Genomic DNA, 23,041 nt, shown 5'->3' on the forward strand with positions numbered 1-23,041 from the left:
TCAATGGAGCACACTCCCTCTGGTGGCTTTGCTCCATCTCGTGTTCTCAGCCTCCTCAACAGGGTACAAAGAGAAATTAAAACAGGCAAATTTCTTGTTTCCTTGTTTTAAGTCATACATTAAAGTGTTGTTTTACTTTTAACCTGTAGTCCTCAGATGACATTAACTTTCTGGTGGTGAATTCTTTTGGAAAGGTTTGGCAAATTTCATCATAGCATGCAGTTACAAAAGCAAATTAGTTTTTCCATGTGATGTAGTGGCACTATGGACCCAGAATGCTATTTGAATAAATATGAATAATAAATAAGAATGATAATATCTGCTTCACCTGTGAAATTCATGTTATGACAGTAAAAGAAAGAAGTTTGTCTGCCACATTTTTCTTCAAGCAGGAGGTGAAGATGGGGTTGGTTTTCACTGCTTGCACTGGGTGTTTTTGCGTAGAGCAGAGCTGATGTGGGCACTGAGAGATTAGATAATAGCTCTATGATTCATACTTAAGAGTGAATAATACTGAAAGAATTTGGGAATATGCAGAAATATGGATAAGAGGAAACCACACAGAAGGCTCTCTCTGATCAGAGATCAGGCTCAAGAAGAAGGGACAGCTGACATGTAAATCTCAGTCTAGCTACTGATACCCAAAGGCACAGGCGAAAGGGAGGAGGTATTTGAAAAGCTTGGTTTTGCAAGAGAAAATTGCGCAATAAGGAGAGAGGAGTGTAAGAAATAATTAGACACTTAGAGAGGACAAACTATTTCACTTCTCCCCAAAACTGGCAGCTCTGCTTAAACATTACATATTCCCCATCACACATTTACGAGCATTAAAAAGCATACAAAGTACAAAAGTCTGGCACCACAGGCAGCAGGGAAAAACCATACACTTGCAATTAAAAATTCCTATATTTCCAATTGATTTTATGATAGGTAAAGTCAAGATGTGACATAAGACCAGTCTCCGGAAATACAGGATATCTGATACATATATGTTATATATAGTAATACTCACTATTGCTAATTAATTTCATCCTCCTTGCCTTAACTCTTGTCAAGTCCCTGATACAACTATGTAAGGCAGTTTCTTTTGTTCCAATCTTACTTTTTACCTTACCACATTGTTCCTAAGACACCACGTTATCTTTAAAACATGTACAAAATTGAAATCATGTCAGATGCTGTTACTGTCCTAGACCCAACATTTTAATACCATGCTATTAGTTCTATATTTATTATTAAAATGGTAGCAGTACCTCTTCCACAAAGTTAGTTTTCTTGTCAAGCATTTCTCGTAATGTCTGAAGAATTTTAATGCAGAGCTTTTCTTCTTTCTCCATTAGCTTCTTTGTGTGATTAATCAACCTTAAAGTAAAATATTAAACCTTAAAGAGCATTGCACATTGTTGCTAAGCTGTACTACAATATCTTTATGCAAAAGTTACCTGTCACTATATTTTTCATCAAGGAAAGGAAATAAAAGTAGACAAAAAAAATGGCAATTAAAAAGGAAATGGGACTTTCAAAGTGGGTGAGCTTTTCTGTGTCAATGTGCTTATCTTACTGCCCATACAGAAGGTAGAATTCTACATCCACTTTTTCTGAGTGCTTCCAGATTAAAATCCAAACATGCTAGTTCATCCTTTCTTTAAAGGTAACTTATTCTAACCTTTAAAAGTAACCAATATTCATCATGCATCTTGCAAACTTTAAAAGCTACAACCTTTACACCTTCCACTTCTATGATCATTATAGTATATTTATTATATAATTAGCAAATGGCATCCAGCCAAAAGGATCCCCCAAAACCTTACATGGATGCATTCAGAAATGCAGACATTTGGATGAAACAAATTGTATACATTTGCACAACAACTTCACAAGACTGTTTTAAGCCAGAAAACAAGGTACATTTCTGATTCAGACTACAACTGTGATGGGAGTTTGGGTTTTAGTCAGCTTAAGCCAATACCAGAAGCACCCTTTTTATCTCTGTACAGAGCAAGTCCTGGCACCAGTTCGCATACAGCTGGTGAAACTCTTGTGAAAACAAAAGAGGGAAGAAAATCTGGAGGCCCTGGACAGTTTTTTTTCCTTCGGTACCACTGCTGGCTTATGGTGGATAGCACAGTATTGATCAAATTACAGCCTAGGATCAGCATGCAGCAAAGGCACTGTGGTCACTGATCTACACTGAAAGACGGCATCATTAATGGCCCTAAATCATAGTCACCAAAACCAGGGTCAGGAGGGCTGACACTGCATCATCTAGACCAGTGCTCCATAACACAAGAGAACTGATTATATTTAGATCACTGCTAAGTTAGAATCATAGAATCATTTAGGTTGGAGAAGACCTTTCAGATAATTGAGTCTAACCATAAACCTAACACTGCCAAGTCCAACACTAAACCATGTCCCTAAGTGCCACATCTACATGTATTTTAAATACCCCCAGCAATTACTGTGCTAACGCCATCCTGGGCTCAGTGGAGAGACCATGCAGGCCTCTCCCACTGCCATCTCTACCAGTTTAATGAGCTATGAGTCTATAACAGTGCAGCTCTCAGGCCTGCAGTACTAACAGTATTTTTTAAAGAAATTATCTTTATCTCAGGATTTCTGGGTAGCTCTGCAAAGCATTCCTTTGCCATGGAGGTTAATTCAGTAAAACAGAAAACTGTTTATTGCATTACATGGGCCATGTCCAACAGTCCTAGACTTGATTTGATGCTCACTTTGAACAAGAGTTTGGACAGAGGGCATGGGATGGGGTAAGCTTAAAATTCAGCTTAATATTTCCAAACTTATAAAGTGTATTGTTACAATACTACCTCTGCAGAATACGTAAAAAGCCAGAGAAGGAGGAGAGCTGCCAAATGCATTCATTTCCCTTACGTTACTTCTGTTTAAATTGTATTTTTTCAAGGGTGGGGAGGGCATTTTACTCGAGGATTAATGAAAAATTGCAAGACTCTATTCTGATGTACAGACTGCAAATAAAACAATCTAATAATTCAAGACTAGGTAGGGGTGCCAGTTAAATTTATTTTTAAAAGAGCTGTTGGCAGTTTAAAATAAAAATCTAAATATTTATTTTCTGTACCAAAAAAAACCCAACCCAAACCCAACAAAACCCACAAGCCCAGAGCATCCCACCTCATTACGAATTACTGAAAATTATACCATGGAAAGTAAGTTTCTGTTGTAGATTTGGAGAAATTTAATAGCAAAAGTATCCCAGAAAGAAAACAGAAGTAGGTTGAGCCTCCCACAATTTTAACAAGCTACTAACATCCCATTTCTAGGCAGACAAGGCAAGCAATCTGCCTCTCAACTCCTCTCCAGAGCTCTAAACTGCCGAGAACAAAACAAAAAAATGCAGCAAAAGACCTCAGCTTAAGCTTTCAATATGAGCACAGATACCTACATGCTTGAGTCACTGCTGAAAATAAGAGTTAAGTGCTGTTGAAAATTTTAACCTTTCCTAAAGAAGCAAAGAGGCCTCTCCTTACACTACTTACTTGGACATGAAAGCACCACATCTTATTCTGGCATCACTCCCCTCTGGAAAAAGAAGTTCTGGACTGTACAGCACATCAACCAGCACTGAGAATTCAGCTTGCATCATGGGAGTGAACTGCTGCTCCAAGGAGGACACTACGTCCTAGAGAAAAAAGAAGAATGACATTCATAACATTCATAAGTACAAGAAAACTAGAACATCACGGCTGTGGAGCTGCATAATACTGTGTGGTAGGCTATTTGACCCTCTCCTCATAGCCAGCTGCAAGAGGCCTGTTAACCTGGGTGATAGTAAAGCAACGTCAAGCCCTTCTTCACACCACACTTCAAGCAGGGCAAGGAGAAGAAGGTACCCATTACTATCTACCTTGCTGTTTCTCTTCCAAATTTCTCCTCTGCAGTAATGCTCACAAAAGACTTGGCAACAGTCAAGTTTCCAACAGTGTGCTGGAAAAACACTGCTTCTCATGCATGGTATATCACCTGAGGTATAGCTCCCTTGACATTTAGGGCTCCTTCATCCGTCTGGGTTTTTGATGTTGTTTAACCATTACATGCACAAAGTGATCTTCATCTTAAAAGCAGTCTCCAGTGACACAAACCTGACATAACAGGTCCTAAAAATCTCCAATACCTCCTCTGCAACTAAAACAGGACATGCAACCATGAAAAGGCAGAAAGGATACTCTTCTCTGCAGACCACTTTAAGGAAAAAAACATACTTCCTGCCCCTCTCTACTGACTTCTGTAGGAGCTCAATTCAGAGCATGTTGGCTTCAGTTTTAACAGATACCAGAGAAGAGCTGAGCCTTCTGCTCACCCCACGTAGAAATGGTCACTGTAATCCAGCACTAAAAATGCATTGAGTCTCTCTCTGGTGTTTCACATACCTGGCATGTATTAGATAAATGCACTGCCACAACTACTGCCCAGGCAATTTGCTATTTTTGTACCTGTAGTTTTTCTATGATATTCCTGTAATCCCAGGCAGGACCACCAAGAGCTTCTTTAAAGCGAGGTCCACTGCGGGCTGACATTCTCCACCCCATGGCTGCCCTCTGCACCATGTTAGAGTGACTCTTCATGAACAAGGTGTTGACCTGGCTGTCCAAATCCACTGGAATTGCAATCCCACGGTTCTTCGCTTTAATAAGAAGAATAAGAAGAAAAAAAAAAAAAAAAAAAAAAAGGAATTTACAGTGGCAAAACCTTCAAAATAATATAAAGATCATGGCATGCAAAATACTGATACTCTTGAAGTTGAGGCAGGAGGATCCTGCTTCAACAGGTTGTAAAATAAGGATCAAACCCCTAAACTGGTAGAAATTGGCCATAATTTAGTTAAAGAAAGCAAGATGAACCACTTTAAATGAGAGGAGGATTATTCCTAGTACACATTTTCATAGGTATAGACATTTATTTTTTATTACAGAATAATTTTTTTACTAACTTAAAAAATAAGAAATAAATCAGATCCAGAGATACTAATAACAGTAACAAAAAGAGTATGCATTATTTCAACAGCTAGTTTTACTCTATTCAGAAGTAAATTCAAAAATCCTTCTTTCTAGTGGACTTATGCACATGTAGCCAATTTATCCCAAGCGCTTTTTGTTCTTTTCTGTGTATTTCTCTTGTGAAGACCTTGAGAAACCAAGTGCATACAAATTAAATTTGAAAAAGATTGTCTCCTCTCTCCCTTCAGTTTCCTGTACAGACAGTGTTGTTAAACCATGGTGTTCCTGGATGCCACTGCAATGTAATCGATAGTTCATAAACTTGTGATAGTTTAACTGGTAGAAAAATTTAACCAATAGTTTAAAAAAATGTGGTGGTTTTTTGGTTTTTTTTTTAAGTGTCAGGAAGTGACAGAGTATCAGAGAAAAAAAAACCCTGAGGAAAGACTTGCATAAATTCTTACAGGGCATCCCCTATTAAATTACTATTGCATCCTGAACTGTCATTTGAAAAGGAAGCTTGAAAAACAATGTTGGAAGGTATCTGCCCTCTCCTCCATTAAAATCTTTGTGTTAGCTGCATCTCTCCATTCCATTAGAGATCAGAGTGACTTTCTTCTGTGGCTCAGCATGAGTCATCTGAAATTCAACAGATAAACAAGAGGTCGATGCAGCAGTATCTCTGTGTGAAAGATTAGGCTACATTCCAGCAATTAAGCTTTGTATGCTACATCATCTCACTTAATTTCCATGGCACAGTTTATGTTTAAGAAAAACTTAGAAGCAAAATAGAGAAGAGGTTTTAGTTCATTTGTAATAATGACTAATAATAATATTTTTTTCAGTTTTCATTATTGAAACAAATTGAATTTTTAAAAAAAACTTAGCCCATATTACAGTTCTACACGTTTCTCTGAGGCATTTCCCTACCATTCTGCACTAACATGCACACTTTCCACAGTAATGAAGGCACCAAAAATATTTCAGCCCTCCCTCCCAGTTCTTAAAACATATACAACTGTAAGTCCTGAACTTCTGAAGTCAACAGATGCCCTTCTTTCTTAAACAGCCTATGCACCAGGAGTACATGCAAGCAGAGGCAGGCATACACCTCTAATGAATGAAGGCTTATGTGCTGCCAAGCACAGTGAGTCACAGATCTGAGGCAGAAACTCTCTCTTCCCCAAAATACTATGATGTAGTGGTAGCATTTATTATAAACCTAAATTTGGCTGTGACACCTCAATCCCCAGTCTCACAGACTACAGCAAGTGTGCTCTGGCACACGTGTCCTCATCCCTGTAATAGCTCCTGCAGGTGCAGGGCACCCTCCTCTCTTCCCCCTGCAAGACCATATCCTGATGCAGGACCAGGGCCTCCTCTTGCAGAGTAGGCTGTTCAACCAGGATGGAAGAGAGCTCTTATTCTATTTCTGGTAGGCACTTCCTGTTAAACAGTTTGCTATAGAGATTTTAAAAAGTTGTCATGTCAAGATGGGAGGACACATTTCCCCATAACCACATAAGAATCACCAGATGTACAGCAGTTTCCACACTGCAATTTACTTTTCCTTTCCACTCTCTATTTGTTTTGAAGGTAAAGTTCCTGATTATCATGAGTAAAATACCATGTATGGCTGGCCATTATTTCTAATGATTGTTTTCCTGTATAATTTGGCTGGGTTATTTTTCAAAACGCATTTGCCCTGTTGCTGATTACAGAAGTCCATTAAAGTTCTGCCAGTACGGGTAGGGTGCTGCAGCCTATAAATCCAATTTATTGTGTCCTAATGTCAATCACTGGAATGTTATTGGACAATTCTCACTTCTCAATTAAGTGGTATACATGCAGAATCCTGATATATCCAAGGATAAATTTAGCAATGGGGAGCATGCTGTTCAGAGGAAAACCCAGACTTCTGCAGCCCTGTAGATGCCATTTGAAGTTAACAACTTCCATCAGCATCTGAGGAGCAGTCAAGGACTACGATTGTTCAAAGAGTTGCAGCTAATTAAAACTATCACAAAGACAGACAGAAAGAGGGGAAAAAAAATTACTCCTTTGTTTTGAACAGTTCTTATATGTATAATTCCATTTGTAATTAAGATTTGTATTGGTTGTCAAAGGGCACTGTTGAAGTCTAAGCTATAAACAAAGCCTTTGTCTTCTTATTTCTTTCCAGCTTGTAGAAAGTTTATCTTTCATTTGTTTCACATTTCATTATTTAAAACAACATGAAACATATTTTTACATTTTGGAAAGCTGATGAACAAATGCGAACATAAATATTTATTTTTAATTTAGGTGTTCTCAGTTGCTTTCAACTTCAAAATGTGTCAATCTCCCTTAAAGTATGAACATAAAATATTTAAAAGTATGTTTATTTTTGTTCCACTTAGAAATACTTTTGGACAACACACAAACTTGCAAAGTAGTGTTAGAGTTGGTAGACAAAGGAGCCAGGAGGGGGTAAAATTCTGTCTTTCATCTGACTAGTGAAATTTGGAAAAAAACAAGCTACATGTCTTTTTTTACCATGTAAACTTGATACCTATTTACCATAGGTATCAAGCAGGAAAGTGCATCAGCATCTTTCCTCTCTTTTATTGTTTAAACCATGAAAATGCACTCTGAGATGGGGACTCAAAAGAAATTTGCAACATTAATGTTGAGAATCAAGTAGCTAAAAATCAAAGCAGTCTCTATGAGCGAGCTAGACTCCACTGAAGTCCCCAGAGCATAGTCCACCTGCTAACAGAAGGGCTGAAACAGGCTGAGATGTATTCTGTCGAATTACCTGCATGTGTCTCTAAGGTTTCTTCCAACCCAAACCATTTTAAGATTCTGTGATACTAAATTGATCCTAAGACTTAGGTCGGCAGTATGGTGGCAGTGATTCAGCAAGCATTCCTGAAATAGGCCCTTTTGCTTCCAATTTCTGTGCTTCTGTGAAGAGAACTACTGCTGATGCACTGGATACGCACACAACCATCCAGCACAGAGCAGAACATTTCACTGTGACCGGGCTGAATTTGCGGCACCGTTTTGCTTACCATTTCCATGGGTACCATTTGCTTGCTTCTCTTGGCTCAACTGTGGCTACTGCTGATGGCATCACTGGGAGCAGCAGATTGAGAGTTTATCAAGCAAAGGATTTCCCAGGAAATCACACTTCCTCTGACACTAGTAATACTAATATTCCTAACGCTAAGGCTTTCCAGGAAGTAGCTATCACCTGTGGTTTTTCTTTGAAGCTCATTCATCAGAGTAATCTATCTTCACATAAGGAAGCTCACCATTCTCCTTGATATTCCCACCCAGTGCTGCCTAATTTAAAATTTCTCTCCAATAGCTTCTGTAGGATATACAACATACAATGGTATTTAGCAGCTTCACAGCTATTTAGTACACTTTGCACTACCCTAAAACACTCCTGGTGCAGGTTTCTGGGGGACATACAGGCATTTCACTCCTGAGAGCACCTCAAGGAGGCATGCGACAGGCAGTGTGGGTCATGAAAAACCCACAGCTGTACCTGGCTGGGAAGCTTTTACTCTCCTTGTTGTTTACACCCCTCTGGTAGTTGCAGACAGCTATTTCATCTTCTCCCACGCTTCCCAGTTGCCATTTAACGGAGTGATGCATATTTAGTTCAATTAATTTTGTTCCATAAATCAGTCCCTCCAGCTCCTTAATCATTTACTGACTGCTTAACAAATGCATTTGGATGGAGAGACACTAATGCTAGCAACAGCAAGACTTTTCAAGGGAAATAAAAGCTTTGTGTAGACAGACACAAGCCTGCCAATCTTTTACCCTTCACTTGGATGTTTTTTCCCCAACAGAAAAATCTATGCTAAAATATTTATCAGTCTGTAAAAAGATCATCATTGAATTTTTCTTGCAATTAGGGAAACACAAACAGTTAAAATAGAATAAAATATGTGCTTCATCTGAAATGTATTCTTGCTGTCAAAAAAGTAACAACAGGATAATTATTTTATTTGAACTAAAAATTGAAAACGAAGGTCTAGCTTTTTATAAAATGGAAAAAAAGATTTTAAAACTCAAATTGGAAGTGAAATAAAGCATTTTCAGGACTGAAACAAATTGTTATAGCAAAGTTCATCTATATGGATATTAAAATATGCACAATAATTCCAAAGAACCAGTAAAATGTAACCTAGATTTTATGTTTAATGTTTCCTGTTTGTAATATGTTAGGGAAAATAATCGGGCTTTAGAGGACATAAAAGCATGGTCAGAAAGCACCACAGGAGAGTTTTTTGGGTTCTGTACAAAGGGGTATTGGTGAGCTGAAAGTGGGACATAAATACTCAACTAGAAAGGACTTCACTGCTCCTTCAGACCATCTGCTGTCTGCTACAGACAATCCAAGTTCTTTAATAGCTTTTGAAGAAAATGCATCGCATCCCATTTAAAGTGAAGCTAGCTTTTCTGCCGTCCCTCTTGCCTTCATTTGCTCTTGGCCTGTTGACCAATGACATTCTTCCAAAGTTGGTTCCAAACCTTGATTTACAATCTAAATTGACTTAGATTATTCGCAACCTAGCATAATTTATGTCGAGTTGTTCTTGCATCTCTGTCCCATAGTTTAAATGTCTCTTCTTTGTGACTATTTATCTTTCCAAAAACTTTTAAAGGGCAACAACACAGGCCTTTGTTTTGCTAGATGAAACACATGGGGCTTTGATCTCTTCTTGTAATACAGTTCTCCTTTCCCCGACCATCACAGTAGTACTTTGTACTTGTTCCAGTTTTGAACGTATGAAATAGCAGCCTTACAGGAATCGCCTCCAATTTTGTGGGACGGAAGCAAGGATTCTCCTTTTGCTTCTCCCACACAGCATCCTAGAGTATAATCTGATAATGACTTACGTAATTTGGATTCCTAACTGATTTTTTTAAAGGGTCTGCCAAGAGAAATAGTCTAACAAAATGCAGATTCCTATCTGCCACTGTTTACTTATCTGGGAAATTCCAATTATTTCGTTATTGGTGGCAACAGCACAGCCATACACATACTACATCCTTGGGATGCACACAGAGTACCAGAAGGAAGATGCAATTTGCAAATACATAAGGGTAAAAGCTAATGGATACTACAGAAACAAGAGTATAATACAATGAAATTCACCCTTGTGACAGAAAACTGATGCTTGGGGGTGGAGATACAAGAATCACCTCTTAATTAAGAAGCAAAGATAGTTCTTTGCATGGTCCTGAAGGACTGATCAGTCCTGGAAGAAAGACAGTGCTCCGATACAACTGAAGATAACAATCCAGATCTTTAGTTGTGAGGACAGGTGATACTCCCCAATTTTACCATATGTAAAGACAATACATGGTTTAGGGTTTAAAATGCAAACTTTGAGACTGGCCTCCCCCCTTCTCAATCTTAGAAAGACTATAAAATGTGGGAATTGAAAATCCTTTGATGAGTTAATTTGAAATAAATGGAACTGTTAGGTGTCTTAGTTCCTCTGCTTTCACAAAAAATCAGACAACCTTTTAAACGTTTTTAATGTGTAGCTATTTTACCAGTGAGATGGAAGCTGTTTGGATCATTCATTTTTTGGACTATCTTTTCAAGCAAAAGCTCAGTCCTATGTAATAATAGATAAAAAGCAAAAGTGACATACACATAATGTGTTCATTTTCATTACTGTGATAATCTGCTTCAGAAATCCATATGAACAAGACACATTAATATACATATATTATTTCATAAGTGTTTCTATGCATGCCAGGTAGCCAAACGTTTACTGGGCAATAAAAACTTGATGCACGTTGGTATCTGTGTGTTCCAAATCTCTTGGAGCCACAGAGGAGTCTGCTGGAGAGAAGCAAGCCTCTATGCTTCTTGCTGAACTGGAGGCAGACAACTGCCTGGAGACAAAGCAGCAAGTGAAGCTTGAAAAGCTTATGCAGTTTTTCCCTAGTGGTCAAGCAGAGTTGAAGTACCAGGGTTATAAGAAATTAGCTTCTGTAACATATCTTTTTGTTGACCTGGAAGATAATGCACATTCTTACATTGCTCAAAAGACGACAGATGCAATGATCTTACACTCTTGAGGAAATACTTACATCCACCTGCCAGCAACAAACTAATAAGTACCGAGCAGAATATGTGTTGCTTAAATTTGCTCTGAAATGGGTCTTTTAAAAGTATATTATTATAGGGATCTTTGATATCTGGGGAAATCTCTGTAAGATCTTTGTTCTTCCTGAAATTCATTTCTAAATCCAGGGCTACAATACACACACACACACACCAATCATGTTTGTTCTTTTAACTCTATACTACATTTATTTTCCATCAAAAGTCTTTGGTTCCTGCTGTAAATCTGTCTGTTACTCTATCTCTCTGATACAGGCAAAATCTTTCTAGAGGTTTGTTTTAAACCCCGCTGTGAAACATGAAGGCCCTAACATTAAAGCTATCAGACTCTCAAGTGGAAAAAAAATAAAACCAAAACAGGCAGAAGGGTGCTTACAGATGCCTAGCCAAGATCTAAACCTAGTCCACACAAACAGCCAGCAAAAGATGCAAAAAAAGGCTGCCCTGTTTGTATTATGGAAGAAATCTCTGGCTTCTTGACGAGAAACACCCTAAAGAGGAAGGCACTGGGCATGCTCTGTAACCACAAAAGGGCCTTGATTTTAAAAGCCTCTGGTATCCCCAGGCTGGGGCAGGTTTTCCAAAGCTTTGAGCAGAGCAGAGCAGGCCTACTCAATTAGCCCAGGGAAGACACATTTGGCACCATGCCTGAAAATACTGAGAGTCACTGGTGGTTAACATTTCCACTAACCAGCCAAACCTCTGCACAGGGGTGTGTGTTAAAAACTCTGCTTCCACGTTGTCTTCAGCTGACTTGCTCTTTGAAGAAATCCCCCTCAGCTCTTCCCTTATGTTTCCTTTCTGCACTGCCAAGATAAAGCACTGAGTAAAACTGCAAACCAGTTTGCTAACACAACACAATACAATTTCACCATGCTTGATACTGATATCAGTGATGAATCCTTAAACAGTTACTATGATATGGACAAGGACATCAGCAATGTACATGCTAGCATGTGCCAGCCCATGGCATCCCCAGGTGATGCTAAGCTACCCTGCCCTGCTGCCACTGCAGGCAAGTCCCAGAGGAGGACTCAGGGTGATGCCCTTCACTGGCAGCTCAGCTCCACTCTGCCATGCCTCAGAATGCCCAAGTCATGGCTGGGGTCTCATAGGTAGGAAGCCACAGTAGCAAGAAGGCTGGGCCCATAGGACAGCACAAAAGCATACTTATAAAAACAAAAATCCCACCAACTGTAAACCATCTCCCTAAAAGAGAAAAAGGAATGAAAGAAAAGGCTAAAGAGGAGGTAGAAATTAAATTCACCAAGTAGGGAACAAAGTCACATACCTGAAGAAAATTCCAGACATCAGCTATGCCTTGCATTGGGGTTTTCCCCTGGAGTCCCTCAGGAATAAGAGGCACACAGAAGACTCCTGCCAAAGACCACCAGCCCTTTCACATGCTGGTGCACCTGGCCAAGAAACTGGATCTGCCAGCCCCTTTAAAGTGACTCCTGCTTTCCACATGAGGCTGCTGTGGGAAAAAGTTCAGCTTGGCTCTCTCAGCACTACGCTCAGTTGTCTCCAAATACCCCCATCTCAGTGAGTTAACATAGTAACCTCTCTGAGCTAGCATTTGATTTTAGGTGTAGCTCTACAGAAATGGAAGACTCCAAACTGTCTAAAAGCAGAAACAGGGCATGCTCAGTCTCCAAAATACTCTCATTTGCCCTACTTCTTCCCACTTTCCCCAAACTCCCAAAGAAAATAATTTATTGATGACTCTTTCTAGAACTGCCAGAGAAGAGCAAAAGTGTTAAAGGTACAAACAAGGATTTGTAGGGATAGAGCTTTATTTGAGACTGTAGTAGCTGTAACATAAAAGAAATAAGACGTTTTCAACTTCCAAAGTTCTCTGGCTAGATGGATCCATAATTAAATCATTTGCACAACAAACAAAACAATTGAAGGTTGCTAAGTTTTTAGGTAACCACTTATTCTCATTCACTCAAGAAGTTAATGACATATTTCGGCTAAACTATTAAATGATACTCCTGTAAAGCTATTCCAAAATCTAAATTTTTGGTGACTGTTACAATGCCATGGATGCTGCAGGTAATTAAAGGACCCTCTCATATTGTTCTATTATTATTTATTAAAACTTCTTAAAACTTTTTAAAAATTGCAACTGCATCAACAATAGAATTTAGCCAGTTTCTGTATGTCTCTGCCTCCACTCAGTTTTCATTCACATTGAGCAGAACCTTATTCTACAAGTAATCAGAATCACTTACGTTTAGGAACTATATTAAATACTACTTTTTTCTGTCATGGCAGAAGACTTTAAAATTGCATTTACAGAAACTTCATTTAAGAATGAACTTTGGTCAGTCTTAGCTGTGTACTGGTAAAGAATCTTTTTTATTTTAGGATAAGAAGTTTTAAATCTTCCACTTGATATTCCACTTTAAATCTTCTAACATGATATTTGAATTTATTTGGAAGCATGTAACTTATAAGCTGCCCTGAGGACCATACCTAGTCCTGGTGCCAGTGCAAGGCAATACTCCCCTGACAAGACTGCCTGTGTAACAGCAGTAAATGCATGGACCTGATGGTGAAGAGAAGTGGAGAAGCTACAGAGTGGCATAGTTGTGGTCGTTTCCATCCCCAACTCCCTGATAGGACAAAACCTGAACAAGCCCAGGTCTGTGACTGACAATACTGAATGCATCTCCCAGGAACCAAGGGGAAAATGATGGGTATTCTCCAATGCATGATTGCTATGCATCACTGCTTACAATACCTTGTGCAAGTGTAGCGCAGCATGACTAGAAATGCCCAGGTTTTTTCAAGGCTTACACTGTGGGCTAATATCGTAACTTGCTAGAGGTTAAGTTTAACCATCGCTCACTTACCGAACTCATCTCTCTGATGTACAGGTTTCACTTTACAACCCTATTTGATGGGAAAGATTTGAAAGTGTTATAAAAGAAGAAAGAATTAAGCCTCAGAAAGTAGGATTTTTGAAATCACTGCTGTCACAATTTTGGTCAAATTAAAACCTGTTCAACCTCAAGTAAATCTGATCTTAAACCACAGAGAACGATAATGAAAGTAAAACCTGGCACCTACCCACTTCAGCCAAAGTCTTGATACATGACTCCACTGAGGCTTTCTGCGTTGGGTTTGGCCAGGTACAATTGTAAATTCTAAAAGCAGACTGCAGCAGCTGAATAAAAACAGGCTGGTGTGTCTGAAAACAAGAAGGTAAACATGGAGTTTTACCCTTTAGAATCTACTTACAACTGCCCTTGGGTTTGATGCAACGTAAACCACATGCAAGGTGATTTTAGCTTGTAGACTCAAGTTACAATTCCATGAAATTCTCTTTGCTCTTTAGGACTGAAGGGAACAGAAATCAATGCTGCACCTCTAAGAAGGCCAAATCATGCAATTTTTCCTGGAATTGCCACTGATACCAAGCAAACACAGTACAGAGCAGAAGGACGGAGGAGTCTTCCCAGTTCTCAGGTACGTGTCCCTTTTGTCATAGGACATAACATTTTTGTTGTACAAAGACAGACCATTATTCTGCAAGGATACCCCCCCCCTCCAGTGAATTCACAAGAGCCAGGAGTAAATCTGACCATATTGAACTGTCCAGTGGTTGAGAACTGCAAGTGAAAAAAATAGAGTAAGCATTTTAAAGAGGAATTAAGTTGCTGGAGAAATTAAAGGAGGATGTAAAGATACAGCATTCCTATGTGGATAGCAGACCACATCACCTTAACAGTCTGAATTAGATCTTTATTTGTGTCTCTTTTCCTTACCTGGAGGCTGGTGCTGTTATCTGAAAATGGCGAATTGAAGAAGCCACTCACAATGTTCATTACAGGCTCAGTGACATATTTCTCTAGAGATATGTCTGCATGTTTACGATCTGTGGTTGTGTTACAAACCTACAGGGAAGAAGGAGGAAACAATGAGATTTAGTTCTTTTAAATAAGCAAGCTTTATTATTTTATAATTTTTACAACATGTAATATTTTTTCTTAATATGAAGCAAAATGATTTTTATACAAAAATCTATCAGAGAGAACCATCTTAGAGCTCAAGCCGTATTTGTGACAGGTTACCTTTCTTCTTAGAGGTCCACATTGTCTTTCGACTACCCTTCTCTTCCAAACTAGTTCTTTCTGGTTGGCTGTCTATTCTCTCCCACACCATGAAAAAAGATCCCCCTAAATCAGCACACTGCATGCCAGTTACACATTTAGACAGATTTGAGAAGAAAATGGGCTTTTCCTCCCATTGTGGGCTGGTTGGAAAAGGCCTTAGAGACATAAGAGGCATAAACATCTTAAGTTAGAAAGATTTCATGTAACGTTTAACTTCTCTCCACAAATTAATCACCACAAATGGGTGGCAAAGGTGAAGCTCATTTGCAGAACAAATGTTAAAAAAAGAGGGAAATAAAGGAAATAGCATAGTCAATACTAACAGCCTTTAGAATTGTAAACTGTAGGACAAGCAGCTTTAGTTAGGAAAGCCACATGTGGAAAATACAAAAGAAACTAAAAACAATGAAAGAAGAAAATGGATGGTACTGGGACAACTCTGGACCACAGAACGATGGTTAAATGGTGGGAGGATATGGGAAGATTTGTACAAAGATTCCTGAAGACACCCTTTGGTACTACACTAAAAGTTTGCTGCTGCATAAGGATGTCATGCTTAAAGAAAGGAAAAACATACTGGGATGGATAGCATCCTTCAATGTTTCTTTTACTCTTTTTAACACTTGTGGACATCTATATAGAGTCGTATTGACTTTGCAGTCAGGTTAAACAGCACTAAAAGGGGTCTACAGAGAGCCAAACATGGTGAGAAAGGCAAGACTGAACAAATAAGAAATACTATGGTCATACTACCTCTACTACCTCTTCAACAGCCTTTAAACAAGCAATCGTAGTCGTGTTTAACAAGAAATGAAAAGCAAAGCTGATCTCCCACCTATGCAAACCACAGACTACTGTAATGTTCTAGGGAATCTATGCAAAAGCAGAATTTATTTTGTATAAAGACTTCTGGGGTAGCCTTCTCATTATGTTTAACACACAAATATATTTGGTAAATACTTAGCAGTATGTCAATTTATGGATGGGGAACTGAAGTCCAGAAAAGTTGAGTAAATTGCTTAAGGTCACAGAGAGAAGCTGGTAAAAGAAGCAGAAAGATAAACCACAGCATCTGAATCTCACACAGGGAAAACATGCTCTCTAATTACACACCGCCACTGTCACACTTGGACACTACAAGACGGCAATTTCACCAGAAGTGTTTTAAGGAAGGTTACTGACATGACATCCAAAAGCAACCATGTTCAGGAGAAGATACAGGAACACAAAAGCATTTTGAGTGTAACACACAGGCATTGTCAGATGGTAGGCAGAGGAATAACCAAAGATAACTTGAGATCTACAGAAATGAGGCATCTTGAGGCACTTTGCTTGTCTGCTTTTCTAAAATGTGTCAGATAAACAAGTCATGCCCCCACGTAGTGCATTTTTTATCACCCCAGGAAAGGAAAGATTTTGGTCAGAGAAGCAACAGTGGCTAAACTGAAATAACAAACTCTTCAGCCCTTCAGTTTTGTGAAAAGTGTGACACCAGCACTCCCAGTGCTCATGGAGGTAACAGATTGAGTTAATAATCAAGACTATAAAAAAAAAAATTAAAAAAATCATAGAACTAAAAAACTCTTGAAATTCTTCTGCTTTCAATTAATCTACATGCCGATTCTGGCTGGAACCAGTAGCTCTGAGGCTTGGCACTTGTGATCCCAGTGGGAAGACAGAGACCTATGCAGTGCTAGCACGGTGAATTTAGAAATCGCCAAAACTAAATTCCAAAACACTTTTAAGCTTTCCCCTTTGCTTGCCTAAAAAGCAGAGCCATATGTGGGGATGCCACACTGTTCCAGCATCGGTCTGAAAAATTCCCAGCACAGAAGGAATTCGGAAATCCTCTCATTTGTTCTTATCCCTCTGCCCTTTGGGGACTGAAAGATGTTTCCCTGTGGAAGAAAAAACCTGAAATGCATGAAATGGAGATGAGGATTGAGAAAGCAGTGTTAAAAAAACCCTTAAGAGGCTTTGGGACTGAAACTCACATGAATAATACTTCAAAAATTCTGCAGAGAAAGCCAGGATGACTTTACAGCTGTCAGATCCTGGTTCTTGCTTTAATCCTGCTCAGACTACAGCTGCTGATTTACAGACTGGGCCACACACAGGAAAGGGAAGCCTTTCCTTCAGCAGCACCCACTTTGCTTAGTGCAACGCTTTAAGTCGTACACGGGAGAAAGTAGGTTGGCAGAAGCTGTAGAAAGAGGGTGTCTTTGAAAGCGCGACTGCTTTTGGCAAACTGAATTTATACATGAATCTGCCTCATGCCTGCTTTGCAATGTATCACATTGTTGAAAAAGCATGACAGTTGGGGACTAAATATTTCCTTCCTCAATCCAGAAAGAGATTTAAAAAAAAAATTGTTACTTTTTTTTTTTAAATAAAAAAAGGAAGGTATCCAACCTGAGGATAACATTCTCCGTCTTTCTCCTTAGTGCTCTCTAATAACAATCTCAAAGCTCACAAACTCACCCACTGACAGGCATCTGTAGCAGCTAAAAGAAAAGCATTTCCCCCTTCCCCCATGCAAAAGCATCCCTTTTAGCACAGTGGAACACAGAGGATCAAAGGGCTCTTTTTCTAAATGCTTTGAAAGCTATTGTAACATTTTTCATGAGGCTGACAGCATTCTAACTGTCCTGATAGCTACATAACGCTGATGTATTTATAACACTCAGGCTCTGCTTGGGCCCCAGAAAACCAAACCTGAACAAATATACTCAATAACCTGGAAGATATGGCTACCCACAGGGACCTGGCTGAAGAGCATGACAGGCCAGAGCACTTCTGACATGCTCTTATAGTTCCTTCAGCCATTAACCAAGAAATTAGGAGGACTAATTAGGCATCTTCCCTCAGGGCTTTGCAGGAGAGCAAAATAAACCTTCATTTTGCAATTCAGTGCCAACAACACATGCACACAAAACCCAGCATTAATAATACACTTGCTCTTCACCTCTGAAGACCTGGAGTCTAATTTCTCTTATAAGAAGGGTATATGAAAACAAGCTTAGTGGTCACTAGCATCAGGGCAACTACATCGTTTAGGCACAGTGCAGTTTGCCTTCAGGCACATGAAAGGAACTGTGAACAGAGCTCTCTTTCTACATGTCTTCTTCTAGCCCAAGGGCAAATAAAATTGGTCACATTCAAGGGCTTAAGGAGAGTAGTCTGTTTGGAGGGTCAGGGCCAGGACACATCAGGGAAGGGCAACCCAGAAAGGGAATTAAACAGGAGAAAGTACTTCTTAGGCTAAAACCAGCAAGGTCAAAAAGCAGAATCCCTCTTCAAAGAGATTTCTGATCTTAATTTTCAAACAAGCTTGGTTTGTCCAGGTCTTTCATTGTAGAACACAACCACAGAGATAAGACAAACAGCAGGAAAACAGGGTTTGTAGAGGTCTCATTATTACTGAAAATGGCTGCCACCAAAAAAATGAGATCACAGACATTCCTGTCTTACCCCAACCATTTATAAGATTTCTGTTTCATAGAGAATGAACAGGTCCCAGTGCCTATCATAGAGCATAAGGTTTTGCACTGATTCCTTTTTTGCCCATAATGCATGGTATTTTCTCCTAGTCTGTTTCAAAGAAATTATTTTGTGGCATGCTATTTCTTTGGGCTAAATGTCCACTGCAGGACTGAATTGACATTCTTTTACCTTTTTTTCTTTATTTTAACAAAACAAAGAACACAAGGAGTGAGAATTTAAAGATTATAAAATGTGACGGACCATGGACTGGGAAAACATAGACATATACTATGACAACATGCTCTATAACATCTCCAAAATACTGTCTAGCATCAAGGATCAAATACAGTCTACCAGTCACCAAAAACCTGTGGTTCTACTTCTTGAGCAGAAAGAGCAACTCCATTAATTGGCATTAATATTAGGTTCTTACAAGAAGCATTAACCTCCTATAAAAGGATATGAAATGTAAGCTGTAATCATTATGTCACACTAGCTTCCCTTCATGGCTCTACTATTTTATTTTATCCTTCTGGAAGTCATAAAATTTCCCTTGCTTTCTGCCTCCAGAATTTCAGGGAATGGAAGCTTAACTCAGCTTCTGACTTGAAACTTGATTCAAGAAGTAATGACACCATGAAGCTCACTATGGCCCACAGGAATTGAATGCCTACAATACCAAGTGTGCCCCATCACCTTGCAGCCTATAGTTTATACACAAATTAGCATTCTGAAAGACCACAGCTCTACATCTGCCTTTCTCATCAGCGGTGAGAATGTGTTGATAGTAGAATAAAAGGCAAAAACAGGCCAAAGATTAAAGAAGGAACATTAGCCAAAGAACTTCTCGATCCCTGATCCTCACTGTACTAACAGAGTAAAGAAAGATTACAGATATAAGGGGTTTATTTTATGTTACTGCCATAATGACTTGTGACACATGCTCCCAGAAGACATACACAGACTCAACCCTGTACGTGCAACCATTTTATTTTTCTGGAAGAGAAAAGAACGTGTATTCCAAGATGCCCTTTTAGAAACAGAAAACTGCTAGTAATTTGCAGATTAAATGGCGATAAATAACATTGAAATGACCGTTTGTTAAAAAAAACCCACAACCACCAAACAAGAAAACCCACAAAAATAAACCACCCACACCTATTCTACTGTCAACTTTGAAAAAAAGAAGTTCACAAAAAAAAGTTATTGCCAGTTCAGTTGACACCCATGACTGTACCGTAATATTTAACATCTCATGAAGCTTACCCTTGCCATATCAACAAGGAAGTTCTCAAATAATTTCCAAATATGGTTACTGGCATAGATTTCTTTCATTTCCACTTCAGTGTCCACATAACAGTGGTTAACAAAATTAACATAGGCAATTTTCACCTACAGGAAGAGCAAAAACACAAACAATACGAAATTGAATGGTAAAAACTGTTAACATGACGTTTTCTATCTGCAAAAATACTGAGCAATAAAGGTAATCCTTCAAGTACTAACAAATACTAATATCAGTAATAATATGTATGTTCAGTTCTAAAGATATAAGAAGCAGAGCAGCAAACACGTTAGTGTACATACTGAAAGATCACATGAAGAAAAATGGAAAGGTTTTGCGAACATTCTTACTGTAACAAAAACCTTCCCTCCCCCCCCCAAACAAACCCATAATAAATCTGACATTTAAATCATATTAAGACTGCAAGGGCCCGGCTCCAAAGCCAGGAGCTGTCAAAATGCAGGACACCCCTGCATTTGCTGATTGATTGCTGTGGGTTGATGCCTTGTGACAGGCTTGACAAATATATATAAAAAAATGTCGTTAGCATTAGAGCTACAATCCCTATATTCCCACATTCCTAACACAGTGCTTGTATTCAAGATGGGCGTAACTCAGATCTAAATGGAAGAGAAAGGCTATGCAGTGCTGGGACTGAAGCAACAACAGCACAAGACTTAGCAGAGGACTGCAGTCTCACTCCTCTCCTGCATTACAAATCTGCATGTGCACATCATAAAAATGAATATCCAGCACCTGGAATGTATGAATTAAATATGCACATACACAGATACGCTGAAAATTTCATGTCACTGTCAAAGGAAAGGAGATAGTTGCATGGGTTTAATGCAGTCAGGAGAAAACCCATGTCAGGCTTTTAGGTTAAATTTGTTTGAGCTTTTATTAATTAGCATCTGCTGAAAGTAATGTTAGAAGGAACTTCTGAGCAAAGCAAGCATTTTTCTCTTTAAGAAAAGAATCAGTTAATCACAATGGGACTTTTTCATGGAGTCTTTACTCCTGCAGGCCACAGTTCTGTTAATATGAGCCACATTTTTCCACCAGATAGCCTACAGAAATCTGTCTGACTGATACACAGGGTCTGAGCAAGCCCCTTCCAAAGACTCTGAAAAGATTTCTGTTGATTACATCAGGTTTCGTGCAAACACCCCACTTCTGATGAGCATGAGATACCACATTCCTACTGAGGATGACCGGTAGCAGCTGCAGAATTGGGCCTCAATATACTGTGAATAAAAACATTTGCTGGACTGCAACTGAACTTAATAAAATGAGGCTTCACCTAAAACTCCCACTGACTTCAGCATGGCCAGAGTTTACCCGTCATTTCCAACAAATTCAGGCAGTAGCAAAACATTGGTTTGACAAACCACTCAGCTGAGTCTTCGTGGCTACAGCCAGAAGTTACCAGTGGCTGAACAAACCGAGGACAACAAAAGAAGATGTCTGCCCCAAAAAGCTGACAATCAAAGCATAAGGGACAAGGAGTTTTCTGTTTAAGAAAATACTGGCTATGCTTCCTCATTTATTCACCTTAACGAACACCACCTGTTCCCAGCCTGTTTCCTTTGCAAATATTCAACCTGTCAGTATATTATAAACAACAAAATATTTTCTGAGTTTATAAAACTGATAAGTTTGCTTCCTCATTCAATTAATCTTACCTCAGGTATGCAGTCATCATGGGTCACTACTCTCACTATATCATCCAGTGGCAGGAGTGAATTGCACTTGATCTCTGTGTAAACATTCTTTCCTTCCGTACAAGCTGCTAGCAATTCCACTAGAGTGATGTGATATGCTAAGGGTCCACTCTCGTCTGCTCGATCTCGCTCTGAACACATCATTTGGAGTAGGACTGGAAATGATGCTCTGTCATTGTAGAATATCAACACATCTTCACCACCATTTATCAGCTGAAAAAAGATAATCACAAACTTTTAAGCACCCTGCACTTGCAGTCATTTTGGACTCAGACATCTTAAAGGTCTTTTCCAACCTTAATCATTCTCTGATTTCTTGATTTCTTATTTTGTTCTACTTTTAAGTATGCAAAAGACTATCTAGCTACAACAAAAATAACCCAATATTACTATGATGTGGCTTACCAAATGCACATGTCAAAACAATATCCAAAGCAAACTTTTCTTATCTACATAACTGCAAATCTGGAATAACTCACTAAGGAATGAGCTAATGCAAGGTGAATTTGAAGTTTAATTTCTATGCAGCTCCGTGTTTACCTAAGATACTATGCCATCCTTATTATTCCTACTATCTCACCATTTGTTTGAAGGTAATTAATTACTCTCACCTCCTGTTGTGAGGCCGGGATGCATTATTATCACTGTTCTATAGATAGGGACTTGAGGTGCAGAGAGATTAAATGTTCTGTGTTACCTCACACAAAAAGCCTGTGGCTCACGCAGAATTTAACCAGCCTTTTCTGTGCCCTTGCTCGGCATGGGAAACAAAGGATGATTCTTCCCAACCTATGCAAATTTGGCAGATGGGTTCTGACATTGTCAGTGTCATGCCAGCACTTCCATTTAACAGAAAACTGGTGTATGTGATAAATATTTGATTTTGCTACAAGTGCCTTGCTGATCTCAAGAGGATCCAGAGTGGAGGTGGATGCTGGCAGCCCATCTCAGCAGGCCTCACAGAGAAGTTCTGCTCTAACCCTGTTCTGAACCGCCCATACACTGAATATACCTACTGCCAGTGCTGCTCTGTGAGCTGGAGTGGAGCTGGGACAGGAAAGTAGCCCTGTCTTCTCTCCACCACTTTCCTTTTCAGCATAATGCACTCTCAATGTGGGCAAAAATAAGCTCCCATAAACCCTTCCTAGTAAAGAATACACTTTGGCAGCACAACCAGCCATACGTATTTTGTGAGTAAGGCACTTGACATATCCAAGTCTATACGTGACATGAAATCCTAGCCTACTGAATTCAAGGGTAGAAATAAAGGCTGGTGGAAATGGGAAAGCATCAAGAGCAGGAAT

At 39.1% G+C, this 23,041-nt stretch overlaps 1 protein-coding gene across 1 annotated transcript in view; it reads right to left on the reverse strand.

The window, feature by feature from the left end:
* Window positions 1–497: 497 nt before the first annotated feature.
* The window catches only part of LOC104401715 (inositol 1,4,5-trisphosphate receptor type 2), a gene marked incomplete at its 3' end in the record, with an annotated part of 114,899 nt that continues 92,355 nt past the window's right edge, over window positions 498–23,041 (reverse strand). The window contains exons 31-38 of the mRNA XM_010009388.1: window positions 21,699–21,950; window positions 19,995–20,120; window positions 14,898–15,026; window positions 14,200–14,320; window positions 4,476–4,666; window positions 3,522–3,664; window positions 1,254–1,362; window positions 498–570 (exon numbers count right to left, since the gene is read on the reverse strand). Of these exons, the coding sequence (XP_010007690.1) occupies window positions 498–570; window positions 1,254–1,362; window positions 3,522–3,664; window positions 4,476–4,666; window positions 14,200–14,320; window positions 14,898–15,026; window positions 19,995–20,120; window positions 21,699–21,950 (1,144 nt within the window). The remainder of the gene's footprint in view (window positions 571–1,253; window positions 1,363–3,521; window positions 3,665–4,475; window positions 4,667–14,199; window positions 14,321–14,897; window positions 15,027–19,994; window positions 20,121–21,698; window positions 21,951–23,041) is intronic.

Source organism: Nestor notabilis, unplaced genomic scaffold (assembly GCF_000696875.1).
Source record: "Nestor notabilis isolate BGI_N333 unplaced genomic scaffold, ASM69687v1 scaffold4432, whole genome shotgun sequence".
Classification (NCBI taxonomy): Eukaryota; Metazoa; Chordata; class Aves; order Psittaciformes; family Psittacidae; genus Nestor; species Nestor notabilis.